Here is a 17,348-nt window from a genome sequence, read left to right on the forward strand (position 1 = left end):
TTACATTTTCAAAGGAAGCTTGTTTTATTTCACATTAAATTGTTTTATTTTATAATATAGTCTGCATTCCTTTCACAGATGTGCAGCATATAATAGAAAACAGAAAAAAAAGACTACTTTCTGCTAATCAAAAGTCAAAGTGACCTACTGTTATGAGAACTAACTACAATTTATCAAAGTCCCATGAAACAAATTGCAGAACATAAAGAATGTTGCTATCACAGTTATTAGAGTCAAATATTTCACAAATTGAAGTCTCCTTGCAATGAATATACACCAGGAAACTCTTTGGTTTGAGAAACCAATCAACTTTTACTTAGTGAATCTACTTAAGATTCATAATTAAATCAAACGGTCAGTAAGGAATTATTTCTATAACCTAGGCTTGGCATAAAGCATCCTTTTTAGGAGCCAAGCCTAAAACACCAGGATGCAGATTTTTCCAAATCCAAGTATAATCTATCACAGAGCTGTTTGCTACATTAAAGGGAGATTCAGACATATAGGCACTGAGTAGGTTTTGCTAAGGAGACAATCAATCAATATTATAGATGACTGTAACCTTTGTCTCAGCATTTTCAATTTTAAAAAACTGTAACGTAGGTGCTGTGGTACAGTCAGCAAAATGGCTGAAGGAGACCAGCTATAGTGGCTTTCGTATGTAGCAGTGATTCGATGGAATAACTCATTGTAGCATTTTTGAAAATATATGATTTCTTCCATTCTAAAGCACATACTACACTGCAAGAATGAGAGTTGAAAGTGTAACAGTGGAAAGAAATGCTTAAAACAACTGAATAAAATATGTGGAAGGGTTAAATTGAAGTAAACCAAATCACAAAATATTAAAGAATACAGGTAACCAAGAACAACTGATATACATATGTGCCAATTTGGGAGATTCTAGGGGAGGGACAGGATCGGAGGTGAAAAGGTATACTTCATAAATTGAACTGAAAAGTTCTGTATGCTAAAAGGATCATGTTGGTTTCTCACTGCAGAATTATGTCACCTGGGGCTTCAGCCTGATCCTTGCTCAAGCTTCCTGTTCTGGTCCAAACTACATTCATGGTTAAGGCATCAGTACAGAGTTAGTGGGTGTAACTCACAGTGTTAGCTTATCGGGATATGCTCCTTATTAATTAAGCCATAATTTGTTTGCTTTATTGTTGGCAGGCTGAGGATTTTAAAATTCGTTCTTAGAATAAAACAGTCATTATAGGAATCAACGGCTGTTGCTGAACCCATCTTGAGCATTTCTTAATCTGACAAAAACCCTACCAGGGAATAAGGGGAGGTGGACATGATGCTAGAAGGAGCAAATGGATATATCAGGATTGTTTTACATTGTCCTACTTGAGGATTAAACTGAATGCAGTACTACCTTTTCATGAATCTCCTGAGTAGATTGTGCATCACAGAAAGCAACAGTTGCCATGTCCTTCAGGATTGGCATCTCCACGGTACAGTCTCTGCCATCTAGCAGTGCCACCAGGGGGCGTGGGTGCATTGGTCCATTCATAATTTGTGGACGGATACCTGCAGAGAAGAAATTAATGCCAACCATTATTAAAGGCCAATTCAATGGGATGAGATTGTCTCTTCAGCAAATTGAAAAGCATCCAAATAAATCAACAATAAAAAATGCTGGAGATCTAAAATAAAGATAACTGTCAGTGAAATATTGATGAGAGTTTTAACAAAAGTACCATGTTCAAGGTTGAGAGAGAGAGATTTTTATTCATTAAGGGAATCAGAGGTTATGGGAAAATGGCAGGAATGTGGAGTCGAGGATTATCAGACCAGTCATGATCTCATTGAATGGCGAAGCAGACTTGATGGACCAAATGGCCTATTGCTGCTGCTACTTCTTACAATACTGGTTTTTGCATTTCTTTCCAAACAGTATTGTGAAATATAATCTACAGAAGTTTTGGAATTCCATGCAATAAAAATGGAATTTGCTATTTTAAACCCCATGGACTTGACAAGCAAATATTTCTTCAAATATGTCAGTAGCTTTTCCAGTTGTACATACACTGTTCTCTCAACATGTAAAGTCTGAGGAAAAGACCTTTATACCGCAATTCTTGGTGCTTAATTCAGCACACAGCATAAAAATAAAGTAGATGCAACACTGATATGACAGCCTTCACATACAAGTGCTGCAATTCTGGCAAAGGGATCACATACCAATCAGACTTTTCTATCAAAGTTTCATCTGTCAACAATGAAGGGGGAAAATATTGCCGGATATGAGGAAATAACAAACGATTTGAATGAATAAGACAAAGATTTCCCCTCCCTATTTCCTCCCCATTCTGTGACTCTCATGGAATGTATGATTGCCGAACCTCCCTCAATTAAGAGCCTCTAACTAGTATCCTTTAGAGTACATGTCACATGTCACATATATTTAATAACAGACAACAAGTTAGAAAGCTGCATAGGTGCAGAAACAGGAACTCTATGGTTCTTTGTTCTCCCTAGCCAAGGCCACTTGTACTATTGGCTGGGATCAGCTGACCTGGCACAGAAGAGTCAATCCAGGGACTTTCCAAAAGATATTTTGAAATATATTTTCTGACAGAATATGAAGTCTACCAGACAGCAAAGTCAGCATAACTTATGTTGCCTGCAAACTGATGTCGTACAACTTCTGCATCAGAACAAGCTCAGGATTGAATATATAGTCTCTAATCCAGGTCTGTGCAAGATGGAAACATAACCTTTCGTATTCAACTTTGGAAGTGAAAAATAAATCCAACTTCACATCCTGTTTGGACACAGACGATGGAGACGGCTATAAGGGAAGATATACTGGCATTGGAGGCAGTCCAGAGAAGATTTACAAGGTTGACTCCTGGTATGGAGGGATTTTCTTACAAGGAGAAGTTGAGTAGGTTGTACTTGTAGTGATTGAAATGAGGTTAGCCAGGTCAACCTCATAGAATAAGAGTTCCCTGATGCGGGTAATTAATCTGGTCTGGCCAGGGAGTCCTAGCTGACAGATTAAAAAGTAGAGCATCAGACATTACGATACTCAGAGCTGAGCCAGTACCACATACCACTCAGATTTTCCTATCAAAGTTTCACCTGTCAGCAATGAAAAAGGAAAATATTCCCAGATGTTTTTGCCATATGTAAATTTAGGGTGACTTGGTGATGAGATACCGACTTTTGTGGATATATTTCAGTGGCGACGTGACTGAGATTAATGGTGTGATCACGCAAGAGCAGCAACTAGATGAACCCCAAGTGGACTTCAAACAAGCACTACATTTGGCTTTATCATTGGAAAATGTGACAAGTGGAGCATATGAGTTACAGGATATGCAGGATGGAAGTGGACACCACCGCCAGGTCTGATCTTGGGGGAGCACCAGCTGAGTGAAGGCAATTATATAGCCTTACTCAGGACATATCCTAAACATATGGACTCTAGCCCACAGCAAAACTCCTAAACAAGTCCAAGCCTCGGCCAAACAGTTAATTTTATTTTTCAGAACCCAGGCTGGTAAGCCAATGTAGTTGCTGCTGATTTGCGGACATGAGACAGGAAAGGAGTCCCACTAGATCTAAATTGAATGAGAGAACATACAGGCCAGTATCCAGGAGACTGCACACTCTGGAAAGATCACCTAAATTTGGCTGGAACAGTTCACTTGCTTAGCAACATCCAAATCCAAACTAATCAAAATAAATTTCTGGCTAAAATGGAGGGCAATATCGGTGCAGCTGTTTCAGGGATCGCAGAAGCAGTTTTAACAAAGTTCACCTTGAACTCCAACCCTTAAGTTTGCGCAAGACCTTAGCTTCACTGAGAACCTATACCAGGGAACGCTTACAGATAAAGGGTATAACTTCTGTTCCGGTCTCTTATGAAAACTTATAGCTTAATGGGGAAAAATTGAGAAAGATTCACCGAGCTTGGCTCAAGATTTTTCAATTAGGAAGCGGCTGCCTGAGTGATGCCCTCACTAATTACCCAAGTTTTTTATGGGCAAATGTAGAGGCAGAATCAGCAGACTGGAAAGCAAAAGAATCATCAAACCAGTCCTGTTCGTGGAACGGAATGCACCGGTTATATTGATATTGAAGCCTGCCAAGTCGGTTTGTCTTTTTAAATAATTGGTAAACTGCTTCTCCCAGCTGGATGAATACCCAATCCCTTGCATAGAGGATGCATATGCAAAAACTGGCAAGGGGGAACTGTCCTTCTCGCGGCTGGACTTGAACCATCTGTACTTGCAATCATGGTTAGATGAGGATTCCCAGAAGAACGTTACAATTAATACCCAAAAAGGTTTACCAATATATTCTGGAAGGCTATCAGGCGCCTGTGTTCTCCCTCTCGGTCAAGTATTGAAGGGACTTCTGAAGCTGAGATGACACAATAGATCTTGCCACATCAACGTCTTTGCTGCCAGAAGGAGAGCGTGAATTTCTTCCAAGATGCTTCAGGGTCAAAAATCAAGCTCCTGTGCGTTACATAGCGCCCGTAACCAATGGAGAGTTGGTGGAACCTGACCCAGTGCTAAAGTGCCTCAGCAGGCATTACAAGAAAAATAACCAACCTATGGACTCAGGAGGGGTGGGACTTGGTGATTATAACGGTGGTCCTCATATAAGGTGAGTTCCCTGATTGAGGCTGTTAATCTGGTCCAGGGAACCCCTGGCTGAGAGATATAACCAGGAGTGTCAGACATCTGACACTGAGACCTGGCTCTGAGGGTGCTGGACCAGTATCAAGGACTTTCCTCATGTAAATAAAGGGTGACTTGGTGACGGGATATCAACCTCTGGAGTTATTTCAGAACTCATTGGAGTTTAGGAGAATGACAGGAAACCTTATTCAAACAAAGGGCCTGTTTCCACACTGTAGGGAATCTAATCTAAATAGGATTCTTAGGGGTCTTGACAGATGCAGAAAGGTTAGTTCCCCTTTGGGACAGTGTAGACCTGAAGCATAATTTTAGTGTATGGAGTTACCCACTTCATACAGAGATAAGAGGGAATTTCTTCGCTTATAGGCACTGAATTTGTGGAATTCTTTACCACAGAAGGATATCGAAGTGGGTTAAGAATATTCAACACTGAGAAGGTCAAATTTTTTACTTAGGAAGGGAATCTGGGTTTTTGAGAAGAAGTGGAGTTGATGGTTTTCAGCTCAGCCATGATCTCACTGTCTGGTGGAACAGACTTGATGGAATGAATGGCCTACTTTAGCTCCACCACCATATCGTCTTATTTCCAATTTGTTGGCAGCTATATGGATGCATTGTGTTGAAGATTCAACTAATTACTTCTGTAAATAATGGCCTGGTGAATCTTTTCTTATTATAAGCACTTGAACACATGTTGCCATTTTGAGACTGAATTGTATCTGGATGGTATGTTTGAGTTAAATGTTTTAGAATGAAGGTGAAGGAAGCAGGAGATATGAGGTGAGTTCAATGCAAAGCCCATGTTTACTTGGATATTTCTGACATCTGTAATAGTTCCACATATTAGAGCTGATGAAACTGATCCTGATATGAACACTTTAAAAACAGTACACACCAGCATATTAACATCAATTCTTTAAGTCTGATCTTTTGCTGCAAGCTATTAATAAAAAACAACTGCAATTAAAACCAGAGCCAACACTGACCACTGTTTCGCACTATCAGGTATTCATAAAGAAATCTCAATGAATTTCCAAAAGACCGGAAGAACTGTCGATTCTGGAAATTAAAAACAAAAACTGAAATTGCAAGAAAAACTCAGCAGGTCTGACAGCATTTTTGAAGAGAAAGCAGCATTAATGCTTTGGGTCCAGTTTTAGCGGTTCTGAAGAAGGGTTCCTGAAATGTTAACTCTGCTTTCTCCCCACAGATGCTGCCAGACCTGCAGTGTTCTTTCCAGCAATTTCTATGTTAGTCAATGAATTTCCAGCTGGGTTTCACATACAGAAATTACATCAGGGATCTGGATTGGGTGAAGCCTCCCATTATCTAGGGTCAGAGAGAAAATAATTTCTTGTCGAGAGAATGCAAGCATTTGGAAACCCTGTGAAACTTAAGGGGGAGAATAATCCTAAATAATTCACCATGGTTGCACATGACATGCACTCTGGTGTAATATATACTTCATGACTGGTGAGCACCGTTCATTCTCTAATAAGGGAGAGAGAGGATGGGATGGCATTATTGGAAAAACATATTCCCATGTTGCAATGACACTAGTGTGTTGGTGTCATGAAATAAGGAGAGAAACATCAGGAGCCTAAAGCAAATATAATGAACCGTTAGAGCAGAGAGGATATTATCTGATCCCAAAACCAAATTGCGAACACAGGAAAAATCAGACACCAGTGAACCAAATCCAATAGAGTTTGAAGCAGTGCAGTTTCTTCCGTTAGGAGGTTTTCACGCTGCTTGTTCACATCATCTCAATTCTGCTTGTACTAGGATAGCTTACAAAGAAGCCCAGCACTTGGCTTTAAGACAGCAAAGCAATGTCTTAACACTGTACAATTATTTAATGTACCACCTATAACTAATAAAGGCAGGAATTCACCTTTCTTTTAGTGCAGTTCCTAATCATACTGAAGCTAGAATCTACGCAGACAACATAATTTCTAACCAGAAGATATTAAAAATGAGGTTGGTCAAGCATCCTGTATGACAGGAAACGTCCAAGTCAGCAGAAAAAGGCTTGAAGTTTACCACAAAACAGTGTGCACTACAATGTGCTGCTTTAAGCTCCACAAATATGTTGACTGATCAGATGCTAGGACTAAGACTGAGATGCAAAGACTGTGTTCTGGTATGATTTTAAATTATTCAAACTGAAAACAGGAACGATCAGAGCATGATTTGCAGAGATGTCCCTTGGCTGAATAGTTCAAATAAACCATTGTGTAAGTTACGAATTTGATCACAACACAGGGTACATTAATAAAATCATATAGTGACAGCATCAGAATACAGTGATAAAGTACAAGTTTAATGAATACTTCATTTCCCTCGTGGTCACTACCTTTGACCTAGCAAGCCGAGCAAAGCAGTTACGAGTCTCCCTTTGATTGCTGAACAGAGATACAGCTCTCCCCTGAAATACAATGCTCCATCTGGTAACCTGGCAAAACATAACTAGCAAGGAAAGGCAAGCTTGAGCACCATGCAAGTCCTGCAGCTATTGCACATTTCCATTAAGAACTGCTTGTCAACAGCGCTGTAAATTAAAGAATTAATAATAAATTGCTCGCCATAGGAAGAATGAAAACCACTAAAAATCACACTGGCCCAAGTCAACAAAATGCAATTTAGGTGCAGTCCCAACACACTACAGTGATCCTTTCAAACAACTTGAGCTCCCAGAAGATGAAGAGCTGGCAAGAGGAATGCAGCAATGGCAGGTTTGCAGAACATCTGCTACTGCTATCATCTCTATCCAAACATTCAGTCACACTGCATCTATGCTAATTATTTAAAAACCTGCCACTGCACATGTCATTTTTCTTCATCATGCTAAACACCATTTTAACTTATGAATGATTGTAGCAGCTGCAATCAAGTTTGGCAATGAAAATACATTGCATGACGGAATTATTAATTTAGTAAATAAAGCATTTGTGCCATGTCAATAATGCAGACTATTTAGATCAGTAAAAATCAAATATATCAATCTCAAATGTTATTTCTCCCTAAAACATTCCCAAAGTTAACATTTCAAATAATATCTTAAATTGAAGGTAAAAGGCTATCTTATCATAGAGTTATTTCTAGAGATAGTACATACTTGTCTATGTTTCTTAATCATTATATTGACATTATCTCTGAATGTGTTGCTATTCTACCATTTTGAAAAGGGCAATTTAGCAAGTTCCTTGACCTTTTTTTCTGAGTCCATTGATTGGAGTATAAAGGATTAAATCTCGCTGTGAGGTATGCTGATGAGATAGTATACATTATCACAGGAAGTGATGCAATGCCACAGGATCTTGTTCTCTTGGCTTCAAGGCAAGTTTGAAGCCACAGAAAGATGTTTCTGAAATAATGTTAATGTTTTCCTGACCTCAGCGGATTCTACAAATATTCTTTAGTAGCATGAGATCAAGAATATTAAATCAGAAGCAGCAAATGAAAGGTTAGTTTGGGGAAATCACTGCTATTACCATGAAGCTTTTGGTAGGTCACAGGTCCTGATCAAGCATAACGGTCAGGTTGGATTGGTACCAAAAACTTACAAGATATTACCCTGGGGATAGAATTTACAATAAGGGGCTTCCCATTCAAAACAGAAATAAAGAGTAATTTCTTTTCTCAGAGGATCATTAATCTTCGGAATTTTCTTCCTAAGACAGCAGTGGAGGCTGGCTCATTGAACGTACTCAAGACTGAGTTAGACAAATTTTCTGATCAACAGAGGGGATGACAAAATCTAGTATAGCAGTTTAATCTGTTTGATATTAGAGACACTATATATTATCACAGCAAGTGATGCAATGTCACATGATGTCTCTTGCAGTCACTGGGCAAGCTGAAACCACTGTAAGATGTTACTTGGAATCACAGAATTCCTACAGTGTGGAAGGCTATTCAACCCATTGAGCCCACACTGACCCTCTGAAGAACACTCCACCCAGACCCACTCCCTTACCCTATCCCTGTGACCCCACATTTCTCATGGCCAATCCACCTAGCCTGCACATCCTTGGATTGTTGGTGGAAACCGGAGCACCCAGTGGAAACTCATGCAGATACACGGAGAATGTGTCAACTCCACATGGACAGTTGCCAGAGGATGGAATCGAACACGGGTCCCTGGCGCTGAGAGGCAGTAGTGCTAACCACTGAGCCACCATGCCATACTGCTTATTAGAGGTTATTTATTTCCTTACCTCAGCAGTCTCTGTAAATATTCTTTAACAACATGGGACCAAGGATATTGTACTGACAAGCTCGTAAGTGCAATTACAATTAAAGGTAACTCTTTAAAAACCACTTTTTAATTCTGGAAATGTTTATGTTGAATGTCCCCATTGCTTATACAATTTTCAGTGTTCCAGGCAGTGTAAGGTTTTATTAACAGTATTAAGAGAGATGGAGGTTAATGCTATTCAGCTGGATCAGGAATGTGAGCGACAGCAGGAAGGTGTTGCCAATGCAGGATGTACGCTTTACGGAGCCACAAACAAAAACTAAGTTTTGAAATTCTTGAATTTTCACAAACCTCTCAACATGCAAGCTTATCTAAATTAGAACTCCCTGGCATAAATACAGGATAAACCAATTTGAAGAACTGGTCCTTGTGGAAAAATCCTACTGTTAGGATTACACCCTCATTTAACATGATTGCCAAATCACAAATTATCAACCTGACATCAGGAATTTGTCTTGCAAATAAGAAAGGGAAACTTTGTCACAGCTTTGATGAAAAAAACTATTTTCTTCAAATTCTTTTCAATTTAAGACATTACAGTTTTACCTTTGGCACAGGCTGCTGACCTCTACGGATCAGAAAGTCCAGCCAGTGGACTATGCCCTCATAGATACTAATCAATAATACACATGACAATAAGGCACTTTGCTTTGTTAAACAAATACAATTCTTTCCCTTTTCTTGCAGGAGCAGTCGACAGGCCGTGCAAAATGGCACATGTTTATTTGCACTGTTGTAAATAGAATAGGGTGCCAGGCACTTTACTGTTATGCAGCCTGATACATTCTTGCTACTAATTTACATTTCTTAACACAGAAACCTGGTACAGGCCATGCATCTATGCTGAGCTGAGGAATGAGGGACTGGAAAGAGAGAGGCAGGAAGAAAAAATCTTGTCACTAATAAACATATCAAGTATGTGCTTAGAGATGGGCTCAGGTCTCCACAAAAGCAAGCCTCAGCAACTGCTTGTAAATCAGCCGGTCCTTATTACATATTCTGATGTGCTTGCTTTGAGAAGCTCGAGTCAAAAAGGACAATACTCACTCGACAATGAAGGTCTATAACATTTCAGGCCCCTTTCAGCTTGTGTGTTTTTTTTAAAAAAGCACACAATCAGCTACAGCCAAGCTGCCCAGAAAATGTTGAGAAGTTTGTTGAGAAGATTACATGTTTGGATTTCAGGGATACAATAAGTCAGTAATGTGACAATAGGACCCCATTCCGTCCAACTGTACATCTTTAGCCACAAATGCAGTTCTTAATTTCAGCTGTTTTACAATATTTGCTGCTCCAGGCTGTATTTGATTCAGTGGAAAGCTAGGAGTTCCCAGTGTCTACAGTACATGGGACCCACCTCCCCCTCAATTGAAAAAGCTGAACAGCTTGTTGCATGGAGCACACTGTATAAAGTGTCTTTGTTTTCCTGCTGATGCACAAAGACTGCTTGTCCTTGTTCACGTCTCTTGCTCTTTGCCACCCAGTCATATCCTATTCCAATGCCACCCCTGCCAAGTAAATTAGAGATTACTCCTCGCTAAATAGCAGCCTTTGTGTGACTGCAATGTTGCTGGTACAATCTAGCAGAAAAACAAAAGGGAAGCCATTTCTCTAATTCTCATTAATCTCCATTGCATGCAACACAACAGCGCTTAGATGGTTTAAATGTGTTAAACTGTAGCATATGAAGTGCGCACAAGCAGACTAGAGACTCCCATGAAACACACGCACTCTCACACTCAAACGGAAGGATTAATCCACTAGTATAAACTAAACGTATACAGTTTGAAAAGATGGTGCACAATTATTAAACAAAGAGAAAAGAAATAAGAAGTTTTCCTTGCCTGGAAAATGTTGCTTCCACATTCTTCACATTAATACATTAGTAAGAAATCACACATGGTAGATGGTAGCAGAGGAAAAAAAAACGGAGTAATTAAAAAAAACACAAGCAGACACACAGTGTTCAGGGTCTAGTTCGCAGCCTCCGTCAGTACAACTACAAGAGATGTCTTCGATCAAGCAGTCCCCCTGCCCACAGCTGCAACATCTCGAGACAAATGTCTCTTTGAACACAAATGGAAAGAAAAGGCTTTTGTCCTGAGCTCCGAGGAAAGGTCCAGACTCCTCTAACATGGATAGAGTCACCTTCACACCACTGTAAACTCCTCACAGCACTCGCTCTGGGCTAGCTTTTAACTAATCACAATTTATTCCAACCCCTCGAAAAATCATGTGAGCCAGCCTTTTCTTTTTTTAAAAAAACACACATATACTTAGAAACCTTACATACTAAATGTTATTTTTAAAATTATTATTTTGATTTGCAGTTTGATTTTCCTTTCACAACGCCTTCCAGTCTTCCTGCATTTGTTTATTTTTCTTTTTGTTTTCATTTTACACCTCAACTGATTCCAATTCAGAATCTGAGAGCTTTGATACTTCTGAGCTTTTTATTTCCATTTATCTCAATCCCCTGCCTCCACTACCACCTCCCCCGCCACCCATTTATTTCTGGCACCTAGACTTTACACGACCTATCAGCAGGGTAGGAGGGGATAAACAAGCCCTTCCCTTTATCTCTAATACCAAGGGCAGTGCTGCCCCATGGGCAGATGGCAGGACATAGTCAGCTGTTTCCGACTCCCACAAACCCCCACCAAACTGAGATACATCATAGGTACCAGCAAAACAGCAACAAATCTAACCAGATGGTGGCAAGTTAAACTTGACAATCAGGCAGACTTCAGCAGCAGAGTTAGTTTGAAATCCTTACTCAATACATTAGTTCGGCTTTGATGGGACACCCTGAGTAGTAAATACACTTTAATCGCAACAGCACTGTTAAAAATGCGAAACTATCCTAAAAAGGTCGAAAGAAACTAAGGAACGTTCGAAAGGAACCCGAACGCAAATTTGGAAAGCTGAGAATGAAACAAAATCTGAAATATCTCACTCAGGCCCAACTCCACCATAAGGTCATTAGTTAGGATTCAAGCTCTCCATCTGTTGCCACCAGGTTTGTAACAGTATCAAATGAAGAATGGTTCAGAAATTTGCCTCAGTGTCTGAAATACAAAATTAATGTTGGCATTTCTTAGCCATTTAAATCATGTTTACCTTAAAGGGTAAAGCAGCAGTGGTGGAGCAGCAGAAGCAACATCAGCTTACTTACAGGGTTCAATTTTGAGAACAGATTACATAATTTAGAATTATATTCTCTTGTGTTTAGCAGTTTGCTAGGTAATCAGATCAAGGTATCTAAACTTCCAGCCTCAAAATGACTCTGGAGTGGTTTCCCGGCCCCAAGGTGAAGCCCAATGCTGTGGAGTGAAGGCCTGATGTGAATTAAAGGCTAGTTGCTGCTCTGGACTGGGTTAGAAGGACTGTTATTCAGAACTTTTTATTTCTTTATTTTTCTACTTGTTTTTCCCCCATTAAGAATCAGTACCTAGGTACCTTTGTACCTGAGGTGGCGCTGTAAGTGGTAACTTGTAAATTTTTCATTGTACTCATTTGAGTAAGTGACAATAAAGCAAATTCTAATTTTAAATTGATAAAAACAAACCTGATGGGATAGTTTCAGATAATTTATTTCCTCTGATGTGGAAATCCGGAACAAGACACCACAACCTTAAAATGAGTTGATCAATTAGCAAAGGACTTGTGAAGTATTTTATCCTCACAAATAGAAATCTGGAACTCGTTACCTCAAATGGCAATGGGGATGGAATCAATTAGAATTTACAAGACTGAGATCAATAGATTTCATTTTGGTCAGCGTACTGACATATATGCACCAAAATTAAGTCCGAGTACGAAACAGTGATAATCAACTGGAACAACAGAACGGATTCAAAGAGCTGAATGATCTACTCCAATTCTTATGGTTTTACATATCTACACATATTATTTGCAACTCTTGGTGTGAATTTGGTTGCCAGCAGCTACCAAGTTAATATTCTGAACTAGCAGAACAACATTAACAGAAATATTATGTGAGCAATGACTGGAGAGAGGGAGAGAGTCAGAGAGAGAAAAAAAAATGTGCAGCAATACAGATCAGACCCACAGAGCCTGCATTAATCCAACAAATTTCCAATCTCCTATACCCTTTGGTTTCAAAGGATTTGCATTTCTTTCTCCAGACGGAAGGTAACACAGGGGTTGCTATAATAATTAAGTGACAAGAACACTGTTGACTTCTGTAATTCCCTCTAGCTATGTTCCTTGCTGATGGGATTTTCTTGGTGATGTTTGAAGTGACTGTGACGAGTGCTTTCTCCTTGCTTTTATGTGTATCTGTGCACACAGAGAGAAGTCATTCGCTGGGGATTTATTCTTATGTAAGACGTCGTACTAGACCAAACACGAGACTGCCTTTTCAAAAGGGAACTAAACCCCAGTGGCAATGTCATTTCTTTCAATATGTTACCCGTTGTTGTAAAGGACAGGCTTCACACAGAAACCATGAAAGCACATTGACATTACTTACAGAGAATTCTCAGCTGGGGAAAACAAACTATCACTGTAACTAAGTTAACTGAAGTAAGTGAGCACTGGAATGGAGCCAGAAGATATTCACAGAACTTAAACCAAGAGAAATCTAATAAAATAAATTACTGTATTATTAATGTTTGCTAGCCACTGTTCAAAGAATACAATATATGGTTCAAAATTTCCCACATCATTCCTTATTTGAGTAACTTGCAGCTTGAAATGAGAACGGATTGTGAGCAGGCATGGGGATCAGAATATGTAAATACCTCATGCTCAGATAAGGTATTGCAGGCAGCAATACAGACTTTGTTGTGTTTCTTCATCTCAACCCAGCCCAGCATGAAGTGTGTCATTGACTGGCTGGACACCTTGCAGGGTGACTCACATGATGCACAGATATCCTGCCATTCTTAACATGCAGGCTGCAATAGGTGGTACCTAAAAGGCTACGAGGAAGGAAGATCACTATCAGTGGAGAAACAAGCCACAGCAAATATTTCCAGACTCACCCTGGTGAAAAGGAAAAGACAGACATGCTTCTGCAAGGAGCTAGGAAGATCTTAAGGCATACATATACACATACACATAAGTAATTGGAGCAGGTGGCCAGGAAAGTCAATTCCAGGAGTCTAGTCCCCATAACCTTGCCACACGATCATAAAAGGTTCAACTACCTCAAGTGACAAAGATCAGTGAATGCATCTTCACATGAAATCTAGCCTGTGTAACACCAATTGCTCATAAAACTCAATGCAGATTGCTCACTCATTGCTCACTCATCAGCAATATCTAACAATCAAAATTTATGTCTAACATTCAGCTGTGTCACCTCACCCTCACATTCATGTCTTTGGAATTACTCATCTCGCCTCGCACAAAACACTGCACAAAACACTAATAGCCAATGCCTTTTCTACGCTGAGGCAAGATGAGCTGACTAATTTTGTTGACTAAATAAGGGCTGCACGGTGGCTCAGTGCTTGGCACAGTGCCAAGGACCTGTGCTCGATTCCACCTTCAGGCAACTGTCTTGAGTTTGCAAATTCTCCTGCCTAGGCTTTCTCCCAAAGTCCAAAGATGTGCAGGTGGATTGGCCAGGCTAAATTGCCCATAATGTTCAGGGATGTGCAAGCTAGGTAGATTGGCCAAGGAAAATGCAGGGTTGCAAGGGTAGGGTCGGGAAGTGGGTGCTTGAGTAATGCTCTTCAGATGGTCAGTGTAGCCTCAAATGGCACAAATGGCCTGCTTCCACACTGTAGGGGAGTCTATGATTCTATTACTTCAAATGCTTCCTTGTTTGCTGGAGCACTGCTGCTCACTATCCGAAAAGACGTTCAAAGTCAAGAATTCTCCACATGTAACACCTGAGCGTTTGAGAACACAGAATCTAGATAACAGTACATTAAATCAAGAAAGAAATTTCCAAGCACTGGATTTCACAACGTTGTATCATTTTCCTTCAGGTCTTATAGGGTTAATATAATCTTGTAATATCTAACAGCTCCTCACTAGGCAGGGATGAACTGCACATTTTTGAACTTGACTTAGTGAAATGTGGCACATATAAACCCTGGAGCAATGAGATTAAACCTCAGCAAAGAACAACTGCACATATATTCTGAGGATGCCTGTTGTTCCATGTGACAGAAAACTCAAATCCACAAGTGTGTGAGCAGCATCTGGTTACTGAGCTCAGGTAACAAGCAGTCTTACAAACAGAGACAGTCATCTACCCCACTTAAATAATTAAATTAATAACACACAGTGAGAAACAAACTGTTTCTGAGATTCCCTTCCTTAGAACATTGACCAACTATTTTAAAAAACCTGACAACTCAAATACCCCTAGCCTTTCACATGCAATGACACCAAATGTGTAATGCAGTATTGGCTTGGCAATAATTTAGCTGTGTCTGTTCCTGACTTTGTATTACTGAAAGCAGAAGAATATGGATTTATTTATACACTTACTGTTAGTTACATTGTTACTGCAGTCAGATCTCCCTTACCTGTCCCAAATGATAATGAACAAATAGAGAAGTGCAGTAAACTCTTACATTAGGTAGACAATAATCTAATTACTTCACACAACCTCTAGGATTGGGGGCTGGAATTTAAAAACCTGTAATGCAGAAGAGTTTCTCAATATCAAGGAACATGGGTAAATCATGTCTTTAAACTTTGGGTAATACATTTCTAATTACAAACACATGGATTAACAGCATCAATGGTATCATTAATTTAAGAAATGTTTGCTTTTTTGTTGAATTATCACACTGTCAGTATATACTACACAGTGATATTCCTAGATATGCATACATTTTGTTCCCATTATTCCCAGTTCCAAGGGACTTTACAGCTCATTATCTTAATTATACCAGCAAATTCTGACATTAACCAATGTTATTCAATAATCTCCACTCACATATTGCACAAGACTTAAAGAAAGTTTTGGATGCAAACGTCATAAATCACAACTAACAGACTAATTCTCACTTCATAAAGCCAAGTTGTATTTCGATTCTTATATTTCTCAAGAAGCTACATGTTGAAAACACTTTTAAAAAATGTTATACAGAGAAAATTTTCCTAATTATAAATTATCAGGATATTTAAATAATTTTGACAGAACAGGCCAGGCTATTACCACATGCCTTCCTTTCACTATTAAGAGAATTGACTCTGTACAGCGGTATGTTTTCTATTAGTTAGATTATACCTATAAACCGTGACAGATTTTAAAACCACATTTAGCATCAGTCTTGGAAAAATGATATAGAATGACAATATTTCCGAACATGGCGTAGGGTTATCAGCAGTGCATAGCGCATTAAAAAAGCACAAATAGCAGCCTGTCACCTTATGTTGGCCCATGAGGGTGATAAAAGATGCTCTTATAAGAAATTAAATGCACAAATTATTACCATACTATCAGTCGTTAGATAACGTAAAGACTAAACTGTGCTCTGCAGGTGGAGTCCACATGTGCAACCTCAGTAGGTGGTGCTTGGAAGGGTATTAGTTGTGCATTCATAGCCAGCTGGCCTAGTCAAGGTATGAAAAATACCAGCATGATTTTGGCCTCTTTCTGTGCAAAGATTGTCACGCTAGTGAAGATTTGGCTGGTACCAATTTACTAACAAGGAGTCAAATCAGTTTAACTGCACTATAATATGTACTACAAACTTACAAAGTTTAAGCCTTTTTATAAGTCAATGCTATTCAAATTAATAAGAAGCCTATTCAATAGGCTGAATGATTTAAGAAAAAGCCATTAGTTTAACAACACATGTATCAGTGCAGTGCTGGACCATTGTTCCAGATCACTGGCAATCTTGTGCAAGAATTGAAAGATGTGTAGCCTTCTAACTATGACACTGAGTTAAAGCCAATAAATTGACAGGCTGTCATTTCACAGCATACTTTCTAGATAACACTTACCTCAGGTACCTGGAAAGGCAAATCACTGCATTTTCTTGAACCCATCACTCTGATTCACCGTTATTATTGGTTGGGTATTTTAGTTAAGACTTTTTGAAAGAAACCAGTAGACATACCATTTAGATTTTAGTTGGCTCACATATAGAGAATCTGACTGCCTTGTCAACAGCCAGGTTTGTTGTAAATGAAGTGACAAGTGGATGAATAAACCTGAAGTGAAAACTCTCATGTTGAGGAGAGAAAATATGTCTCCCTTTCAGCCAGCCATTTTAATATCTTCACACAATTGTGTTGCAGAAATGCACAATCTGCTTCTGTTACATTGAATTTTGGCTCAACTACATTCCAGGTATGGCATAACGATAAATGATCAAATTTCTAACTCTTCTGCAGAAAGAAAAATGTGGAACTGAAACCTGGTCATCTTTAAATTCCTCCCACTCAGCAGACAGAGGTTTATGGAATGTTTAAATTGCAAT

At 39.3% G+C, this 17,348-nt stretch overlaps 1 protein-coding gene across 10 annotated transcripts in view; it reads right to left on the minus strand.

Annotated features, from left to right (window-relative positions):
- Positions 1-17,348, minus strand: part of LOC140463507 (C-terminal-binding protein 2) — a 285,613-nt gene that overhangs the window by 71,871 nt on the left and 196,394 nt on the right. For 9 of the 10 annotated variants that reach the window (XM_072557560.1, XM_072557562.1, XM_072557559.1 and 6 more), the window contains one exon: positions 1,385-1,539. In XM_072557560.1, the coding sequence (XP_072413661.1) occupies positions 1,385-1,539 (155 nt within the window). Of the gene's footprint in view, positions 1-1,384; positions 1,540-10,772; positions 11,102-17,348 lie in introns of those variants that run through there. The other variant, XM_072557563.1, reaches the window with a different exon arrangement.

The sequence above is a fragment of the Chiloscyllium punctatum genome, chromosome 38, assembly GCF_047496795.1.
Source record: "Chiloscyllium punctatum isolate Juve2018m chromosome 38, sChiPun1.3, whole genome shotgun sequence".
Lineage (NCBI taxonomy): Eukaryota > Metazoa > Chordata > Chondrichthyes > Orectolobiformes > Hemiscylliidae > Chiloscyllium > Chiloscyllium punctatum.